This window comes from Pleurodeles waltl, chromosome 6 (assembly GCF_031143425.1).
Source record: "Pleurodeles waltl isolate 20211129_DDA chromosome 6, aPleWal1.hap1.20221129, whole genome shotgun sequence".
Classification (NCBI taxonomy): domain Eukaryota; kingdom Metazoa; phylum Chordata; class Amphibia; order Caudata; family Salamandridae; genus Pleurodeles; species Pleurodeles waltl.
The window spans coordinates 346,769,750-346,792,106 of NC_090445.1; the positions used below are offsets into that span (position 1 = coordinate 346,769,750).

The 22,357-nt window shown below is 42.8% G+C and overlaps 1 protein-coding gene across 1 annotated transcript in view; it reads left to right on the top strand.

Annotated features, from left to right (window-relative positions):
- LOC138299729 (chymotrypsinogen 2-like) overlaps nucleotides 1-22,335 on the top strand; it is a 66,582-nt gene extending 44,247 nt beyond the window's left edge. Inside the window, exons 5-7 of the mRNA XM_069238250.1 lie at nucleotides 9,719-9,899; nucleotides 21,286-21,419; nucleotides 22,016-22,335. Coding sequence (XP_069094351.1) covers nucleotides 9,719-9,899; nucleotides 21,286-21,419; nucleotides 22,016-22,177 — 477 coding nt within the window. The 3' untranslated portion in view covers nucleotides 22,178-22,335. The remainder of the gene's footprint in view (nucleotides 1-9,718; nucleotides 9,900-21,285; nucleotides 21,420-22,015) is intronic.
- The last annotated feature ends 22 nt before the right edge of the window (nucleotides 22,336-22,357 follow it).

Sequence of the window (22,357 nt, forward strand, 5' to 3'; positions counted from 1 at the left end):
AAGTGACTGACTGCCCCATGTGCTAAGCCCGAGTTGCAAATAGAGGTGGGTGTGCCAGGAAATTGTTAGGGTGAGCTGAACAAGAGACGAGTCAAGACCTGGATTGGCCCTACGAATCCGTGCACGAGCCCAGGCATGAAGAAGTTTGGAATGGATGTTGTTTAAGAAACACAGTGTAAAAATGTGATATTTTCTCTTCAAAACTCAAACAGTGTTTTTTTAACATGCAAAAAAGTTTCACCTCAGTGCATCAGGTTATACCACTGCCTGGACAGACATTTATTAAACTTTTTTTAAAGGTCAATTTAGAAGCATTATTGTCTCGCTCTCACAATGACAATGCCATTAGTAAACAAAGAGACATGTTAGTAGTCATGTAATCCCTAAACATGGCCTAGATTCCTATAGTAAATGGATCAACATTATAGTTTATTAAATTAATAATAAGAGGTGCTTGTACAGAGCAAATCCCGGACTCAAGTTTTCAAAAGTGCTTCCACATGTAATAATACCATAAAAGGAAGGTTATGTGAAATCAAATGTTTGCCTAAGAGCAAACAATTTAGAAAAGCAGAGATGCCAGTATTGATTCCAGGTTATCTGGTTTCACATTTTCACACCAGATGCATATCTTTGTCTCTCTCCTGGTTTACATCAAAGGTCACAGTTGTGTCTTTTATTCTTGTCCTCAGTGAAAAACCAACACAGACCTATCTCAGGGCTCCCTGACCCAACTACTAGGCCAAGAATGCATTTATGTGGAGGGGAGGAGGTGGTGGAGGGGTGTGTTACTCCCCAAGACCCCTCCCTAAAGCTACACCATTAGGCACTGAAGGGGGCTTCCGATTCTTCCCAGCATAGCAGCATTGTGGCTAGAAGGAACCAATCTGGCCTTGAGAATCACTTCAGTATTCTCCAAAACATTTCAACTACTGTATATGAACCACATTTGTACTGGAAAACAACTAGTTTCAGAGCAGAAGGACAATGTAAGTCTACAGTCAACTGAATGGCATGTCAGTGGGGATGGAACAGAGTCAGGTTCATAGCACTTCAGTAGTGCTGATACACAGTCAGTCACGATCCAGGGTAAAGTCAATAGCCAGATGTCTAGCAGGGCTGTAGGACAGAAAGAGATAGCAGCATTGCAGACTAACAAGGTTGACACAGAATAATGTTACATAGTAGGTAAATGAGGCAGTCACAGAGTCAGTCCCATGCTGGATTAGTGGACTGGGAAAGAGACAACCACATTTGAGATCTCTGGGACTTGGCAAGATACTAGTTGAGAGGGGTATGGACAGAGCATGTCTGAAGACAAACCAGTAGGTCTGAGTTAGAGCAAGTCACATGCCAGATCAGTTGGGCTGAGGCAGAGTCTTTCATGTTGAAGGGTGGGGTAAAGTCAGTCATGAGAGGTCAGTCAGCTTTGGACAGATCCAGTCTAATACGGGGTTAGAAGGATTGCGGTAGATAGAGCCAGTTACATGACTGGTTGGTGGAGCTGAGGAACAGCCAATTGCACTTTGAAACTGACCATAATACATTGCCCTTTTTGGGTCATTATGCAAAGAAATGTTACTTTGCGTTGTTCTATATAACAGAATGTATCTACAAATGATGGAGAAATCCTATGCACAAAGGCATGACAAGTAGACCATGGACAGCACAATAACGAGACTACAAACAGCACCCTGAATGTCAAAGCCACAATCTCAATGGGACATAATATCAGGGACAGAATATCGGAAGAAAGAAATTGACAATTAAGTCAGCCTAGACTTTCGATCCCTAACTCCGCATACATGTACCTATGCAATACATATATCTTCGAAGTACATAGATGTGCAGTTAAGAATAGAAAATTTATACTTCTCTATATGTACACTTACCTTTCGTTATTTTGTCCTTTGATATTCTGACCTTGATATTATTCTATCTCAATATTGTTGGTGTCAATATACAGTCGTACAATCAGAATTTCAATTAATATCTTGTACATGGCAATAAGAATGACAGTGTACTTGAGCACGTACAAGTAACAATATGCAAGGAAACTGCAACCTATTTCAGTATTAGGTACGAGAAGAATATCAGGAATTTCATGACAATGAGAGGAAATAACATGGCTAATGATGACTGTTATGTCTGACTAATTCACTAACATTGGGATTCCATGATGTAACCCGCTACTTATCCGTAGCTTAGTAGTAAGGGGTGTGTAAATACCTACATGATACCCATACCCAAACCTGCCCCAAATGTATTTTTTACTTTTTTTGTTTGAGGGAACAGGAGCTGCAAATTGCTACATGCTTTTTTTTTTAAGTTTTACTTTATCGTTTTGAGATGGCCATCCTCCTTATAAGAACTGTAGGGTACAAATATGGCCCTCAGGGAACTTTCATGTGCATGCGAGCACACGGTGGCCATCTTAAAATGAGTTGCAAGATGGCAGTCTTGTACACAGATGCATGCATGTGCACTTGCATTCATCCAAATGTATTGGAAAACGCGAGAAAAAATGCAAACAGACATTGGCAAAGCAAACAGGTTGGCCTTTTATTGCTGCAAACTATTGGCTTTGCCAGGGCTTGATTTAGTGGTGCTCACATGACAGAGATCTAGGAATTGTGGCCAAGCCCAGTGTCTCTGCCACAGAGTCAGCTGCATGCATCAGACCCACGTAGGCTGCAAGAAGGCATAGACATCCAGATCTGAGCTGCCACTCTATCTGCACATATTTGGAAAGATGGGCCTCAGGAACAGAATCTGTTCTGCACTTTCAGAAATCCTTCACCAGGATTTTTGGGGGATTTGCTTGTCTTATATTTCTTGAGTTGTATAAACATATTTGCACCATTTTGAGTTGTGCAAAGTCTAGTTAATGCTACTTTAACAATTTAGGTATAAGTATTTATGATTACATACATAGTTACATGTTAATATATGGTTTACCTACCTCACAGGTATTGCTGCTTGTACTTATCATCTTAACAACATGTAATGAATTGTGTCCTCTTTGTTAGAGGTTAATCTATTTTGTTCCTTACTGTTTTGTACCAATACATATAATGGAGGCATTTGTCAGTGAGCTATTTATTAATTACCCAGAAACCAAGGACCAGATTTATATCTTAGCGGTAAGGATACTCTGTCACAATGGTGACGAATGATCATTACCACCAGATAATGGTCCGCCACCCAGATTTAGAAGGGTAAAAGACCGTTGGTGTAATCATGGTGGAGACTATCATGGTTACAACCCTCAGTTGGCCCGTCGGAGGCTGACCTCTATGTCCACCCACCTATTTTAAATGAGAAGCCATATGGGTAAATTTTCTCTGCCTATCATCACCAGAAAAAAAAACACCCTGGCGATGAGGAGAAGTGAAAACTGCTCAATGCTTCCCTCAACTCAGGAAAGGACTAGCATTGGCAAGGAGGGCATTTCTTTTTTAGTTTCAAAAAGACAATCTTGAAATGGTATTTTCTTTTGGAAAATAAAAAGAGTAAGTTTGCTGTATGGCTCCATCATGTTTGATGGAGCCATATGTCAAAGTCAAAGTTACAAAGCATTCACAGTAACCACCTTCATGTGAATGCTATAAATATCCATCTACTCAATGTATTTTGCTCTACTGCCCTACTAGGGGATGGCCTCACTGCCAAAATCGGTCCTCAAGTCACCTATCCCATTCAGGGGGTATACGCCAACTTCTAGGTGTTTGTACAAAATATCAAGAAAAAAAATATTGTGTGGCCAAAAAATTGTGTTAACGAACATAGAGGGCAAAAATATTGTGAAGGTACGTTTCTTTGGGAAAGCAAGATTTTTCTATTCTTAACTCTACATTTATATATATATCTATATATATATATATATATATATGTATATATATATATTTCTGTTTCAAAGTTTGCTGACAGCCGCCATGCTCCAAACTGGAGTGCATGTCAGAACAAAGTCAGCGTACTTCGTAATATTCTTCCAAATCCTTTGTATGTGTACACAAAGGCTCCAACGCGTTGCTTTAGTGCTCAAAAACGTCTTTACTCAGTCCCTGCTGTCAAACGTGTTTCGGTCACCACCGCAACCTGGGACATAGCAGGAGTGAGCCCTGGGGGGTGGCAGTCCCCAGGGCCATCTGTGGTTTCACCAGGGGGGCCGGCGGCCCCCTTCCCACGTGCACATAGCCCAGGGAAGGTGGTGGTCCATGAGGGTATTGGGCATCCGAAATGGACTCCCTTTACATTATTGAGTATGTGCCCTGGCGAGGTGTTGATCCCCGGGCCACCGGAGGTGGGACCAGGTGGCTCCCCGCTCATAATCGATTGTAGCCACAGGGAGGTGGTGGGCTGTGTGGGAGGTTCTAGGGCCTCCCCCACATTCAAAATACCAATTTTGTCCCAGGGGGTGGTATTTTACACCCCTAGGATGTGGTGGTCCCCAGGGCTCTGGGGAGGCGAGGAGCCCCACCCCCCTATTAAAAAGAAAACAGTGTCCTGGGACCTGGATCACCAGGGGGATTTTTTTAAATGAAACACAGAAGCGCGCACTTGTTTTTTTTTTTAAATCATACTACCATGGATTTGCAACCCAGTCACGATTCCACTGTAAACATTTGAAAAAAAAGCTTTTTTGCCCGGGGGGGGGGGGGGGGGGGGGGGGTGTGGGGGGGGGGAGCACCAGAGCTAAGGGGTCAGGGTGTTCGTACACTGGCCCCAATTGTATTTTTATTTTTTTTCTTGGACTCTGCTCATGCCGAGTCCCTAGATGGCTGACACCACTTCCTTATCTGAAGTGTTGTCAGCCAATCAGATCTCAGCACGAGATCGGGAGGGGTCATGAATCCTTCGCATTCCCTAGATATACAAATTTGGATTTCCTTAGATGTCTCAAAAACTACTGAACGGATTTACACCAAATAACAAAAGGGACTTTTTCTGGACTAAGAGCTACCTTTCTGCCAAAGTTGGTGTAATTCTGTCCAATGGTTTTTGCGCTATCGCTGTTCAATTTTTTCTATGGGAATTAGCATTGGAAACTCTCTAAATTTCACTCCCCTTTATCTTGGCCCCCAAATGAGGGATCACCCTGAATTTCTCCAGACAGCAGCTCATGTGATTGTTGATTTTTTTTTTTTTTAAATGTTGTGAAGATTTGTCAAGCGGCACCAAGATATAGGCAAACAAAAAACAGCTTTTTCTTTATAAACTAGGTCCTAACTATAACTACCTACTGGTGACCACCGGTAGATAATATATATATCCATGTATTACCTACTGGTAGTCTTGCCTATATTTTTGGTGTATCCTTTGACGAATCTTCACAAAATGCTCCAAAACAAGTGTCAATTTGGTTCTTGTTGTGCACAGAAAGTTTCGGGATGGCCTGTCAAGTGCGGGCTGAGAAAAAGGGGGGGGGGGTTTAAAAAAAAGTGTATTTCTCATGTTAAATCCCTTTGAGGCTTTAGACACGTCTGCAGCCCATAATGCTAGATGGATTTACACCAAATTTGACAAAAAAGGTAGCATTTGGTCCTCAGATCACTCTTTTCTTATTTGGTGCAAATATGTGCCATAATTTTTTAGATATTAAAGTGAAAAGAAATTTGTATATCTAGGGCTGTGGATCCAGGGTGATCTCCCGCTGAGATCTGATTGGCTGCCAACACTTCAAACAAGAAGTGTTTTCAGGCAAAAAAGTAAAAAAAGAAAAGGGGGCAGGGTATGTACTCCCTAACCCCCTAGCCTTGGTCCAGGGTTAGGGTGACCAGACGTCCCAGATTTATCTGGACAGTCCCGGTTTTTAGAGGACTGTCCCGGAGAGTCCCAACGCTTCTCTTAATTTTAAACAAATGTCCCGGTTTTTGGGACAAAGGTCAGATCGTTACATAAATGTCCCGGATTTTGGTACAAAGGTCAGATTATCTAGACAAGCATAAATTAAAGGTATGCTCTCCTTTAACAGATGCATACAAAGTATGCAATAATTAAAGTAATTTATCTGTTACTGCCAGGCAACACAGTCCCCCTTCTGCTCCCAGCAGAGAGATGGAGTGGGGAGCAAAGAGAGGTGGGTGGGGACGGGTTGAGGGTGCAGGGTGGGAGGTCAAGCCATAGCTAATTTTATATGTGTAGTCTTGTAAATGTGTGTGTGTGTGTGTGTGTCTCTGTGTGTGTGTGTGTATATATATATATATATATATATATATAAACACACACATGTATAGGCACACATTCACAAAGCTATGCAAAAAACTGGACAGGCCAGATATAAAAGTGAGTGAAAAGTCTTCAGTCCTTCTTTTATGTCTGACCTGTCTCGGTTTTTGCACCTCAAAATCTGGTCACCCTATCCAGGGGTCCCTAGGAACCCATCCCCGCCCCCCCCCCCCCCCCCCCCCCACACACACACACACACATGTTTTAAAAGAAAATTTTACTAAATATCGGCAAAATTCGTGGCTGGAACCACGGATTTCACCGAGATTATATTAAAAAAAAAAAAAAAAACGCGGTCTCCCGCATTTCTCAGGGTTGCCCGTCTACGAATCATCCCGTAGGTGCGCCCTCCACCCCTTGCCTCTCCCGGAACTCCACCACGAGGACCCCAGTGAAGGCACGGATTTGGAAGTAGCACCACATGATCGACTCAGGAAAACCATGATACAGACGTTTCATTAATGAAAATATATTTAAAATAACTCGAGGTCACAGTTTATCCGCGTGCCGCTAAATATACTTATTTATATTCGACCCTTATTCCGAGTTTTTCACTTTCACTGTGTAGATTTCAGCTTTGATAACAGTGTAATATCTAGTTAAAAGTTGAGAAAAAGATGGGGAAATCCAGGGGAGCCTCACCCCGAGTTACCGATTGCCTTTACCCATGTAAAAGCAACCCTTTGCCCGACGCTTGTAACAAGCGCGTTTTAAGAGAAACTACAACCAGTGGCATGCTCGTCCTTAAAGGAGTGTTTACTTCTCTTCTCTTGCTTTACCTGTAGCGGGTATAACCCACAAGACCCTTCTGGGACGGTTTCTGTTTTTTACAAGCTTGGGTGTAGAATATTATCTCACGCCCGTGAACTCCAGTTCGTTTATCAAAACAGACTTCTGAACACCTACTGGATTGCTTTGCATGCATTGCCCTCCACAGCCAGGCGTAGACTTGGTTGCATGCGTTCGGATACTTCACCCTTCAGAGAAAGGCCTAAATACAGTGCTTAATTTGTGCTTGTTGTTTCCGGTGCTGATCACCTGCATTTATTGTTGAGGGCCGGAGCTTATTCTTCTGCCTCAAACATTTGTTGCCAGCCAAAGACGCATGGGAAAGACGGAAAAAGGGAAAAACGGAAAAGCGTCACAAAGGGAGAAAGCAGAAAGCTGCAAGAGTGAGTTGAAGGGGCAAGGAGTGGCTTTATATGGATTGAAGAGGCCCGAGATGGCTTCAGGATTACGCCACCTCAGTACTCTGTGTTGCACATTTAGTTGCAGCAGCCGCATGTTTAAGAGGAGGGCTTTTGGGCACTGGCATATTTTTATTTACAAATTAAGCACTGCCTAAATACATCTACTGGTTGTCTAAGTCAGTCCTGTTAGACAGCTCTAGGACATTGTATTATGGCGTATGTGAGAACCTCCTGTCCCCGCGTATCTTCACAGCTAGTGTTTGATTGTATGACATCGAATTGCACCTGTGCTTTTTGCAGTTTCTTTCCTAACGAAAAATAATGGTCTGTGATGTCATGATCTTTCTTGTCCGTCGTAAACCTTCGATTATGTGATCTCACATTGCAGACGTGGTTTCTTTCCCTATCCACGATCACAGAAGGTTTGATTGCATGATGCGTAATTCACCGCCCCTCTCGTGACAGCATATTTTAGAATATTTGACTGTGTGGTGTAACAGTGCAAGAGGCGCAGTTCTAAATAATGGACCAACTGCAGATACATGATAAAGATGAAATTGCAAACTAGTTACCACTTCTACAGTAAATCTGCGACTCCAAAGAAAGGTTATCCAAGTTCTCACAGCTTTCAGACAATGTGTCATTGAGTCAAATCACTAGATCTCTCTTGTAAATCAAACAGGGTCTGTGTATCATCAGCATCTATCTCATACTGCAGACGATGTGCAGAAATAATCCTGGAGAGAGGGAGCATGCAAATTTGATTAGCAGGGATGACAAGGGAGAGATATCTTAAATAAGTCAAAAGTATAATGCTCCAAGTAAACTAAACTGCTTAAATCTGTTGATGTTGTTTGTCAACAATTAACGGACCCACTCTACAGCTCTGCCCTGTACTCCCATCGCCAGATTTAAGTGAAAAAGAAGAAGATCATGTTCTAGAGTGTCAAGAGATCCAACGGGATCGAGGCTACAAGCTGATCATTATCACACAGCTCAATAATTTGCTCTTGGAATTCTAAACTTCTGTTTGCTTTGGTTATAATGCTCGAATCCAGATTGATAAATCAAGGAAAGCACATTCTTTTCCAGTAACATCTGGACCTCAGCAGCAATTCTAGTTTTCATTTTCCTTGACTGGGCAAGGAGTGGAAAATAGGGTTGTAAATTCCTAGTTGCAAAGAGTCGTTAATGGCTTTTTGAATTTAATGGAGTAAAGGTTGCTTGTTTCAGAACCTCAGTATAATGCCCTCTTTCTAGGATACATTAATTAGCTTCGAAAAGTCATCTTAAAACACATTGTTTTCTTTAGATACCATGCTGAAAAAATATCACTTCGTTGCATTAACTAGCAAAGGATACCACTGACATGTTATCTGGCAATACATCAATATTTTTCAGTGACACTAGGACAATATCTGCTTTTCATCCCTCAGCTGGAAAACAAGCAACATTATCACTACGTCCATTGGCAATGCTATTAAAACATGCTGGCATTTGGAATTAGAGAGACGCTAGACACTGACACTTTGATGGTGCACTCAAAAAGTGTCAGATTCAATAAAGCAATAGTTGTTGAAAAATAAAGCCACTTAAGGTTTCACAAAAATATTGATGTGAAGATGAAACCAAAACTTCTTTAACAGGAATACTCGTTAGTTTCTTATTTTTTTTATCCTGAACTTAATCTTCCGCCTAAAGTTACTTTTGTACGATCAGTATATCTTCCTTCTGTTGTCTATGATGTGCACTACAAAGCAGCCCACCCAAGTCAAGCACAGACCAATCCCCTTGATGTGTTAACAGGCATCACTTCTGTTTAAGCAATGCCATTTCAGGTCTCAGTCAAGGGTTTTGTACTCGTCTATGGGGCATTATTGTCTTCATTTAGAGCAGTGTAACTTTATTAGTTTATATTGGTTATGGAACTGGCTCAAAACTATATTTGTTTTGTTAATAACATCAAGTAACCTAAGTGCAGAATACACAGAGATTATATTCTCAAATGATACTGATTTAAGATTAAGTAACTCTTCAAATGAATTATGCTTAGATACTTCCAAAATGGACAAATAAATGTCTATCATGAACTGAATAAGAACTGTAATTGATTCATGGGCATTAACACATCTTCGTTCTCACTATTAAGTGTATAACAAATCACCATTTCGTACTGAAATTAATCACTCATTCCATGGATCTTAATGAACATTATGCTGTAATTTGCAGTGTTGCACCTTTTAGTCCTGCAAATACTTTATTTTTTTATTGTTTTGTGATTTTTTTTTTTTTCTTAACAGGTGTTCAACAATCCAGATTGGAATCCAGAAACCAAAGAGTTTGACATTTCCCTTGTTAAACTTGCCAAGCCTGTTGGCCTCTCTAAAACAGTTAAACCAGTGTGTCTACCAGCTGAAAACGAGATATACACAGGCCAGGAGCTGTGTGTCACCACAGGATGGGGGCTGAAGCGAAGCAACTGTGAGATGCCTCTTTGTACTGGCTCAAAACATTGGTTTTGTTACACAAAGTTTAATTCATAGATTACCTTGAAGCTTAGCTCGTAGGGGTCAGGGAGTCTTCCCTTCACTGGTATTATCACTTGCACTAGCCTAATTTAGACCCCGCTCTTGAGTCTAATTTAGATCCTGCTCTTGAGCCTGTGAGTTCAAGGAAATAATGGGAGATCTGTCACCCTTGTGACGGAGTAGCCCCTCTGTCGAAATCTAAATCAGGCCGTTAGTCTTCTGTAGTTTGAGATTGCAATGGAGAGGCAGAACCTATCTGATCAAGTCCAAACTAAACACCTCTTATAAATCACTCATGTTTGAAATGAACACAGAGAATGAAGTGCTTGCTCACACCACCGGCAGAACCAGTACCAGTGCCAGTGCTGGTGGATTTGAATAGAGGATGGCTAGGGGATGATGAACAACAGTTGTTTCAGTTGTCATCCACTGGTCAACCTCTACCTGCACTATTGACAGCGGAGATATATCTTAGTGAAGTTGTGAGTCTTTTGTGGTGATTGCTTCTGTAGATCTAATCAAAGAAGAAGATGCAATCGGTGTGAAGTGTGAGAAGTGCTGGGGTGGTACAGTTCGATGTGTCATTGGGACCAATGAGGGGGGCAATATCTTTTTTAAATAATTGTTTTATAATACAGGATGACAATAGGCAGTATGTTAATCATTACCATGAACAACATCAAACTCAAACTCCCTTATTTTACAGGAGTTAAACAGACAAATAGAATAAGTCAAAGTAAGTAGGGAAGGATGTTGGGCATTGTTATGCTACTGTAAATTCTATAAAGAAAGTTTTGAAGGGTGGATATAGGGTCACAGTATAGAAATCAGGAACATTGTGGAGGGGACATAGGTCAAACTAGGAGTTTTAGGAAAGATGGTTATTTGTAGGTGGAGGTATGCACCTTCAGCAAGTGATAATACCACAATCACTAATAAGGTCCAGTCAAGTCTCAAAAAACCAATCCTTGCTCAACCCTGGGTAACCTGGCAACAAGCAGTCAGGCTTAACTTAGGACCTAGGCAAGTAATATCACCAAAACAGTAAATAAGTAAAATACACAACACAGTACAATTCCAACACCAATTTCTAAAAATAGAGAATCTTTTTTCCTTTAAAATGACACCAAAATATCAAACATCGAGTGTTGGGAAGTAGAGATATGAATTTACAAATGTTGAATAAAAAATGTGCATTAAAGTGTCTAAAAGCATAAAGCGCCAACCGTGGCTACCTGGTCATGCTGGACCGGGACAAAGTAAAAGTTTTAGGGCAACCACAATGGAGCGTGGGTCGGGTAGGGAAAGCGGGAGGTCCTGGTCAAGATTTTACCTTCGCACTTAGTCATTTCTATGGAGTTTTTTTCTCTGTACATTCAACGATTGGGTCCTTGGATCCGAATTTTGATTCAATATCCACGGCCTGCTTCAACGAAATGCCTTGGTGAGCCCTGTAGTGCTCAGTCTTTGGCCATCAACTGTGATGAGCTCCGGAGGTTTCAGTGGGGCAAACCTGCGCAGTGAGGCCAAGTCGCGATTCAAAGTCGCCTGCTTGACTCTCGTCACCAAGGAAGGTCTTCCTGTGGAACTTTTTCACAGCGCTTTTCTTCCGGTTGCTGCTCAGGGAGTCCACTCCTTGTCCTTAAAGACAGACACAGTCCTTATTTGGTTGAGCCTTGAGAGTGCAGCAGATGCAGTCCTTCTGAGTGCAAGCCTTCAGTGGTGCAGTCCAAGCAGGACAGTCTTTCTTCTGATGTTTCAGGCAGTGAACTGAGGGTCTCCTGCAGCTATCCCATATTTATTCCAAATTTTGGGCTGGAAAGATGTGGGTACACCCCAACCAGTGGGGTTCAAGTTGCCTCCCTCTGTTATGCCTACTTCCTAGTGTGCCATATTTTTGTCCCTGAGTACACAGTTTTTCACAAATCAAAATGGAGAAATTCTCTTCTTGAAGTGCAGGTCTGGCTAACCCAACACACAGTTGAGGCTAACTTTTCCCTACATTCCCCTTCCAGTCCCTTTCCTAATCCAATTAGGGTGGCTTCCATCTGGCTGAGGATCAAGGAAGGTGGGGGATGGCCTGGGACCTGTGACATCTGCTCTTCTGCCTTTGAGGTCCAGTTTATCTCCCAGACCCCCTCCTGTCCTTGCTTATCCAGGACACAGATCTCCTTCCACCAAATGGATGCATTGTTTCAGCCCCAGGCCTCTTCACACCTACTCAGGGAGCAGCTTGGCTTAGGTTGTAAAAAGGCTGACCAATCAGAAGAGGCTTCTATAGGGTTGTTTTAGGTAACTTCAGGATAGTATGTTCTAAAACTACTATCTTGAAATAGTTATAATAAATCTGACCTTGGCTAGTTGTTGGGTTTATTGTAACTATCATTTTGATACTTTGAATGGATTGCTAGCTAGAGCCCATCAAATGTTAGACTTTTTTAAAGTTTAATAAAGCCTTCCCATGTTAGCCTATGGGCCTAGCAGCACTACAACAGGGAAAAACAACATGTTTTTTTGTTTCCCACCAGGGCATATAAAACATGTTTTACATTGTCTCTGATTTTTCAAACAAGGCACCCTACCCTTGGGGCACATAGGGCGTACCTTAGGAGTGCCTTATATGTAATAAGAAAGTAGGTTTGGTCTTTGGAAGTACCTTTAATTCCAAGTTCGAATTTGGACATAGTTTTATTTTAAAACCATCCTGCAAGGCAGGTTTGACTTTAAAATGACACTTGACTCCACAGCAGTGCACACTTGAGTGCATCTAGTCTACTGGGGTTTCTAAACCTCCCAGCCCTATTATATACTAGGGACTAACAGTTGGATGTCTTGGCCAGTTCTAATTATACCAAACACCATATACTTTTAAGGACAGAGCCCTGGCACTGGATCTGGTTAGCAGAGCCCAGGGCTCTTTCAGAGGAGGTAACCCCCAGTATCAGTCAAAAAATGGGGATGATCAAAGTAAACAGGATGACTTTCCTACATGCCTCCCCCGAGGAAAGGTGATGGGTAACCTACAATGGTATTCCTCATCAGCTAAGTGAAAACACCTGGAAAATATATCTGCAATGGCATGGGCAGTCCCATGTCTGTGGTCCACTATGAAGTCCTTCTCCTATAGGGAAATGGACCATCTCAATAATTTTGAGTTCTCCCCTCTCATCTTTATGAGCCATCGGAGAGGTCTGTGATCAGTTTCAACACAGAAGTTAGTACCAAACAGGCATGCCTCAGATTCTTTAGGGACCAGCCCACAGCAAAGGCTTCCCTCTCAATGGTACTCCATCTTTGCTCTCTGGAAAGTAGTCACCTACTAATAAAGGTAACTGGCTGATCCTGCTCCCCTTTATTTTCCTGTGCCAACACTGCCCCCACCCCATGCTCTGAAGCATCTGTCCGAACAATAAACTCCTTATTGTAGTCAGGGACCAGTAGGACTGGTGCTGAACACATAGTTCCCTTCAGAGTGTCAAAGACCTTCTGACAGTCTGGGGTCCAAATGACCTTTTGGGCTGTTTCTTAGAGATGAGCACTGTTGGACTTTTTTGCTTATGCAGGGTCATCCCCAATCTTTTTGCCTCCTGCCTCCTATTTCTTCTGCCCTGTTGCTGTTGGCTTTTGAACTCTGAGCACTGTACCACTGCTAACCAGTGCTAAAGTGCATATGCTCCCTGTGTAAATTGTATGGTTGATTGGTTTATCCATGATTGGCATATTTGATTTGCGAGTAAGTCCCTAGTAAGGTGCACAAGAGGTGCCAGGGCCTGTAAATCAAATGCTACTAGTGGGCCTGCAGCACTGGTTGTGCCACCCACATAAGTAGCTCTGTAATCATGTCTCAGACCTGCCACTGCAGTGTCTGTGTGTGCAGTTTTAACTGCCAATTCGACTTGGCAAGTGTACCCACTTGCCAGGCTCAAACCTTCCCTTTTCTTACATGTAAAGCATCCCTAAGGTAGGCCCTAGGTAGCCCCAAGGGCAGGGTGCAGTGTATGGTTAAGGTAGGACATATAGTCATGTGTTTTATATGTCCTGACAGTGAAATATTGCTAAATTAGTTTTTCACTGTTGCCAGGCCTGTCCCTCTCATAGGTTAATATGGGGGCTACCTTTAAATCTGAGTAAAGTGTAGATTCCCTTTGGGAGTGGATGGACATGTGGAGTTTGGGGTCTCTGAGCTCATAATTTCAAAATACATCTTTTAGTAAAGTTGATTTTAAGATTGTGCGTTTGAAAATGCCGCTTTTAGAAAGTGAGCCTTTTCTTGCTTATACCATTTCTGGTACTCTGCCTTTTTGTGGATTCACTGTCTGGGTCAGTTTGACAGTTGGGCTGGTTGCACCTCAAACTAGACAGTGACACAAAAGGAGCTGGAGTGTAGTCTGCATTTCTTGATGAGCCATCTGTGCTAGGAGGGAGGGGAGGAGTGGTCACTTACATTTGAAACGGCTGTGCCTGTCCTCACAAAATGCAGTCTTCGACCCCCTGGTGAGTGTCTGGGGCCTGGCCTGGGCAAGACAGGATTTCACATTCAAAAGAGACTTTACTTTGAAGTAGGCCTACTTCAAAGGAGAAATTGGGTATGAGAAGGGCACCCAAAACCTCAGACTTTAGGTCACTTCGGGACATCAAGAGGAACCTCTGCCGGGAGAAGAGCTGAGGAGAAGTGCTGCCCTGCCTGTGACTGCGCTTTGTGGAGCTATCCTGCAGTTGCTGCTTTTGCCAGAGTAGGAGGGCAAAGACTAGACTTTGTGTGCCTTCCATCTTGTGAAGAAATCTCCAAGGGCTTGATTTAGACCTTGCCTCCTGTTGTTTGAAGTCTCAGGGACAGCAAAGACTTCTTTCTGCCACCACCTGGAGTCTCTGGAGAGACTCCCGCTCTGACAAGTGGTGCCCTATCCAGTCCCTGGGCCCTTGAAAGGAAAGCTGGTGGAAATCCAAGGAAATCGACTTTGGACGATTTCGGACCGACGCCGCTGCTGAATCCGGTGACGCCGCCTGCAACCGACTCCGTGATCTTCGCTGGAACCCAACGACCTTCGCAGGCCCAATGCCTCTGCAGCCCCGCTGAAGTCTGCGACTCCATGGAAGTCGTGCACCACGTCATGACTGACGCCCTTCGAAGTGCACAGATTCAATGTTTCGCACAGACGCCACGATCCCCGACTTCGCGCATCGACTTGTTTTCACTCTTCACCAAAGGTACTGTACTTGGGGGTCTACTCGACTCCGTGTCCAGCGCCGCTGGTGTGAGCTTGTTGGGAACGACTCTGTCACGACGCCGTGTTAACACCTCATTGAAGCATTTTGTGTTTCTAAGCGCTATTTTTGAGTTTAATCTTTAAAAATTCATAACTTGACTTGTGTATGTCGGATTTTTGTCGTTTTGGTCTTGTTTTGTTTAGATTAATATTTCCTATTTTCTAAACTGGTGTTGTGTAATTTAGTAGTGTTTTCCTGAAGTTACCGTGTGTGTTAGTGCAAATACTTTACACCTAGCACTCTGAAGTTAAGCTTACTGCTCTGCCAAGCTACCAAGGGGGTGAGCAGCGGTTAGTTGAGGGTGATTCTCTTTTACCTTGACTAGAGTGAGGGTCCTTGCTTGGACAGGGGGTATCCTGACTGTCAACCAAAGACCCCATTTCTAATAAGCACTAACAGGGGAGCCACAATGGTCCCATAGTTCTTTACAAACCTCCGGTAGTACTCCGTCAGGTAAAGAAAGGCCCTGACCTGAGTATGAGTTTTAGAACCTTCTCAATCCAGTATGGTATGGATCTTGGGCTGGAGAGGTTATACATGACCTCCACCAACAAGGTGGCCCAAGTACACTACTGAACTCTGCTCTAGCTGGCATTTGCTTGCCTTGATAGTCAGACCTTCTTATTACAAGGCCTGAAGCACTTCCTTCAGGTGGACCAGTTGATTCTCCCAGGTGGAACTGAATATAGCCATATCATCTGGATAAGCTGCACTGAAATGTTTCAACCCAGACAGGACTTTGTTCAGGAACCTTTGGAAGGTGGCAAGGCCATTCTCCTAACCAAAGGGCATCATTTTGATTTGAAAGTGGCCCTCTGGTGTGGAAAATGCTGACCTCTCCTTTGCTCCTGGATTTAAATCAATCTGCCAGTAACCTGAGGTCAGATTAAATGTACTCAAGTACTTTGCAACCCCCAACCTATCAATAAGCTCATCAACTCTAGGTATGGGGTGTTCATCAGTCTTGGTGACTGCATTCAAACCTCTGTAGTCCACACAAAACCATAATTCCTTCTTCCTCCCTTGAGGATTAGGCTTGGTTACCAGAACCATGGTACTGGCCATGGATTATCAGAGTTTCAGCTCAATACAGAGCCATCAGGCCTCAATGAGTGTTAATCGTTCTCTTTGGGTTCCTGCTGCCCAGTTGTGCCAGGATGTGCATTTGAGCAAACGTTAATTGGGGCATACATATTTGCCTTTGATGGTACTCCAAGTGAAACCGACACAGACATTGGTACACTTGACTGAGAGACACTAGATCAGAATGCCAAATTATGAATGCACATAATAATTATCAACCTCACTCGTCAAACCCATCATCTGAATGTGTCTTCAAGTGCAGCACCTGTTTTAGTTGCAAGGCAAAATCATTCTGAACGTTTTGCATTGTATGGAACAACTTAATTGTAAAAAGGCTTCAGAGAGGGCTTCTGTTTTGGGTTACTCTATCCACAATTCGGGTTCGGGAAGCGCCTCTTCCCATTAAGAAAGGACGCTGTACTGCAGTGCTGTACATGACATATGTGCAATCTAAGTGTCTCGCTGAAAGCCACTGTCAGAGTCAAGTCATAAGTCCTTGACAGTGTTTCTGGTGTGACAAGAATGTGGAGAAACAATTAAAGGAAACATTTTCAAGAGACAGGAGGAATCATTATTTCAACACTGTCTGAATTACTTTTAAAATTGTAAAGTTAAAAGTCCTTTTTACTTTTGCTCCTGCCCGTCCATCATCTGGGGACATTAATACTGTCTAGGTTTCAGTTTATCCTCAGTAGTACTTAACTCCTGACCTGAATACAGCAATCAGTAAATAAAAGGTGACTAGTAAATGTTTTCAAAGAGCCTGTGACTACATTTTGCTAGGGTACAATTTGTCTTATGCTAAATTCTAATTCATTTCAGCAAGAAACAATGTTTGTTGAAAATTGCGAATTACACAGCAGAGGGTAGAATATGTGAAAAGTATTAGAAATAGGGCTCCTGGTTTTGTGGCATTTATCTTTTTCACATATCCATCTTTATTTATTGGACATCTTATCAGTATTTATCCAGATTTATTTTGTGTTTTGTGAATGAATGAAGCTGTAAAATAGTATTATTTCCACATGTATTTAAGTGATACATGTTCACTCATACTTTGATGTCTGCTGTGTTTTAACAAATAAAGCAGTCAAATATAATATAACAGTATGCCCACAGGGAAACATTGGCACCATACTAGAAACGTATGTTGGCAGACACCGTTATTTAAGGAAATCTCATCCGGTTATTCAAATCCCCGGGATGTCTATCTGCTCAGCTGTTCATCAGGAATCGCTTAATTACAGTCACTTAAGAAGGGGCGAGGATTGTCATGCTAAGGACACAAATAGACAGCATGAACTCACATAGGACTGACTGAGCAGGTTCTGTATTTACCCTTTCAAAAAAAGCAAGTTAATTTACCATTTAAAAAAAAAAGCAAGCTAATACAACCACATAGTGTATCTCATTATGCTGCCTGATTTGCCTTTTATTGCTGCATTATTAAGTCAACCTGGCCATATTACTTGGAGCTCCTATAATATATAATTCCAGAGACCCTGCAGATTTAACAGTCGCGGCTGGAGTCGGGGCAAAGAGGCGGGGCGGGGGCACAAAACAAAACCACAAAAAAACCACAAAAAAACTTGTCTGCGCATCGCTGCATCCATGCATCACTGTTCTTCAGGCTCCAATGCAGGCACAGGCTCTCATACTGCCCAGCGGCCAATGCTGACACTGCTTTCATGCTGGAAGCGTGAGAGCAGTGTCAGGATTGGCCTGAGTGCCCTCGATTTGCTCACCCAGGCAGACTGGAAGCCGGTGCCTACTGTCTCCAAACCGGCAGCACAGCTCAGGTTGGAGACAGCTCAATGCACATGTCGGTTTGGCTGTCCTGAGATGGCCAGCTAAACACCCATGCACACTGACAGCAGTTCCACCACTCCTCCTCCCTGCCTGTCATCCCTCATGGTGCTGCCCCCTAGAAAAATAAAACAATAATAAACATGATTTAAATATGGTTTATTATTGTTTTCTTTTTCAGGTTTTGCAGTTGCTGCTGCTGGTGGGAGAGGGTGGGGCAGGTGATACTCCCCCACCACAGCGGAGGAGCCGCCGCTGGATTTATATGTTGGTTTCTTATTTGCTATACTCAGAAATTCACACTACTGAATATTATGAGAAGGGTGAATGAAAAAGTGAACTGAAAAGTTACATTGGAGAACCCCAAACGTTTAATAGTCCATCCATGGAGAGCAAATATGTCTGATAACACACTGCAAACGAACTAGAAAAAAGGGTGGATTTTTTTCCTAGGAACAAACCTGTGTTCAGATTTGTTATGCCTCCCAACTGCAGAACATGATCCACAGAGCTGTCTGCTATGTGCAGTGATTGTGATTATATGGCAGTAGACAATCAGATTACTCTTCACACAAGGGGAACTAAGGGGCACATTTACAAGCCCTTTGTGCCTCCTTGTGCCTTTGGATCATTGTTTTACACTAAGAAGGAGGCCCCCACTGTGCACCATATTTACAGAGAGGTGCAATGCATGCATTGCACCACTTTGTAACCCCTTGCACCACATCATACCTGCGCCAGGTATAATGTATGCAAGGGGCATTTCCATGCAGGGAGGCCCAAAATAAAGGCGCAGTGAAATTTACAATATTTCACTACGCCATTTCTTCAATCATTTTTAACGCCTGATCAGGGCAGGCGTTAAACTGACACTCCCATAAAAACCTATGGGCCTTCCTGTGCTTTGCTGTGCTTGCACCATCATTTATGGTGCTAATCCAGCAAAGCGCCACAATAGCATCATACATTTTGACAATATTGTGATGACATGTGCCATGGTGCACTGTATAGTAAATACAGCACCACCATGGTGACATTAGGGGGTTGCAGGGCGACGCAAGAATAGTGGTGCATCAGAGCTGATCCGCCACTTTCTTCTAAATATGCCCCTATGTATCTGGCTGAATTGATGTATTTAAATGGCAGCAGGAGCTGCTTTGTAAACCTTCAGGAAATGGGGTCATGCAGATTGCAACATGTTCGACTGCCCATGCAACCACTCAGAGTAGGCCTATATGTTATGCCCTCCCTGAGTGGCCACTTGCAACCAAACAAAATAGCCCTGGGACTCTCTGCCTGTGACTCACACGTAGCCTGCAGTTTTAAGGCTTGGTCCATGGACCATGGCAACACTACCACCAGCTGCTCATCTTTTTTCCCCTCGGTTTACAGTAGGAGGAACTAGATCACAGAAAAAAGGCAGATTTTCCATATGATTTGCTTCCTCAAACGGCAAACTGAAGTTGAATGGCACATTTAATGAAGTGAAGGAAGACTATGGAATGGGTCCTATATATTTTGCCCATTGTCCCCACCATCGTAAAACCTACAACACTGAAGTTGGGATTTTTTGTCAAGGAACGCAAAGGCTTTACCAAGGAATGGTTTCATGTTGACGACGAGATTCGCTGCAGTCGAATGCTCACAAACACGTACAGGATATTGGAGTGAAGGGAGCAGTAGCTCCCTGCTGTCACTCACGGCTATCAAAGACCTGAATGGAAGCAGGGAAACTGAACAGCCAGCTCTCGACTGAGTCTCCTTTACCTGCTGGCAAAAGACTCACCTCAGAAAGAAAAGATGCTTGCATGGTGCAGCTGAAGGTGCAAGCCTCTGCTCATTTGCATGATCAGGGACCCTTTTTTACCTTCACATTTAAAAAAAAACTTTGCCAGGTTCACAGTTTGTCTAGTCTCACCTCACCGTTCAAGAAACAGTATGTATTTATTACCATATTTAGTGATTCTTATTAGGACCTACAGACTATGGTCCCGATTCACAAAGAGCCTCCTAAGTTGTAGCAGAGCCTCCTCACTTATGACGGAATCTCCACACTCTGCTATGCGGAGATTCCGCCATGAGTGTGGAGCCTCTGTCACGACCTTTGTGGTCAGGCACCTGGCAATAATCCATATTTCTTCATGTTAGAAATCATTTGTAACTGAGGATACATCCCTGCATATCACTATACCTCATATTGCAAATGTGTGTAAAATAACAATATATGTAATATATGTAATATAAAAAATCGTAACCATCCATTAGCTCCTCCTCCTAATATTCTGTTTTTTAACATGATTTTAAGTGGAGCCCACACACACAATACTACTCTAGCCGCGTCCACTCTAATTTCTACTGCACAAAAAAAATTGTGATCGTGAAGTGCTTTGCGCCTTTTAGAGTACAGTCCATACTGTTTCAATATGCAATACAACAAATATATATTACCGTGGGGACACATAGGAACAGTTGTATATTAGGAGCATTAACTCACCAAGCTATCTTACTGTGACCTACAAGTCATGCACTGCAGCACCCAATCCCCTGAGTTATCTCACTGGAGCTGGGACTGAAGCATTGACTTGTTCATGGCATTCATCAGTGCTTTTTACTTTTGAAAATACCACCATCCCACTAGCAGAAATAACAGTCCAAATCTTCTACCATCTTGATACCTTACCTCCCCCACTTTTTGTCGGGTACACTGTAGTGTTTGTCAGGAACACTCCCCCACCTCCGAACAGATTGACTAAAATATGCCTTTGCAACTTCCCTGTTATGTTGGACCCATGGCAAACAGCCACACACAACCCCTCCTTCTGTTGCTCCTATGACCTACTAGCATTGTCATTACATCCATGCCAAGCTTCGTGCCTGATTTAGAGTCTGGCAGACGGGTTACTCTGTCACAAACGTGACGGATATCCCGTATGCTGTATTACAATATCCCTAGGATATAATGGAATTGTAATGCGGCGGACGGGATATCCGCCACATTTGTGACAGAGTAACCACACACCCGCCACACTCCCTTAGTCTGGTTTGCTGAAACTATCATAAAAATATAAAACATGCACTTAAAATCTTACAAGTGTTACTTTTGTATTTTTTTAGTTGATTCAGGTTTTTTTTTGCTGCACAGCATTATCTTCTTTCGACGTTTCTGTTTTCTTCTTTCACAGCATACATCCCACCCACTAAACTGCAGCAGGCTGTTGTACCCCTTCTGACCAACCTGGACTGTGAAACTCGTCTTGGCAATCTGATTACCGACTCCATGGTCTGTGCTGGAGGTGCCGGTGCATCCGCCTGTATGGTAGGTATCTCAGTCTTCACAAGATCCATTCTGTCCAGCATGTACAGTTGAACATATGCAATTCCAGTCATTTAGTGGCTTGCACTGGCAGGCAGGCTTATCAAAAGTGTCCCTGTTACTAACACACTCTGTGGAAACACTCGTGTTGGTGAGAATCCAACACATCGCCAATAATGTCCTTAATACAACAGTGGCTCACAGTTTGTTGAAGAGACTCCGATGGGGTGGAGTAGAAAATGTAATCTAGGATGGAGTGAATTTTCGCATTAAAGGTCAATGTTTTGAAATGCTCCCCTCCAATGAAATCAAACTTTGAGCTCAGAAAGCACTTGCAGCTGATGCTTCATGTTTTAGAGGGAAGTTTTGACATAATCGATGATGTCTGTTTTTGTTAATTCATGATATTTAATCCGTGCAGTTTCCAACGTGCACACACTGGCATGGAACCAGCATTTTACGTCCTGTAACTTAAAACAATTAAAATGTCACGGGGATTCCATGTGAATGTTTGGCTGGAAATAAAAACCTCAATTATGTTCTGTCTCCATCCTCCAATAACCTTTTTGTTGACCATTCTCTTGTCCTCTTTGTTTCAGGGAGACATTGGTGGCCCTCTGGTCTGTGAAAGATATGGCGCTTGGTATCTGATTGGTGTGGCGTCCTGGACTGCCAACACCTGTTCTGCAACTACGCCAGCCGTCTATTCGAATGTATCGACGTTTAGAAGGTGGATCGATGAGATTGTCATGGCCAACTAAATCTTTGAGAAGTGTATGCCAACATAATGCCGCCCGCACCAGTGCAATAGCATTCTTCGTCTGTTATTGTTCAATTATGTTCAATTTATTTGATTGGTATTGGCATGGCACTGCTTGCTACTTACTTAAAATTCAATACAAGGAGATTTTCATTTTGATTATGTGATTATTTCTTGACAC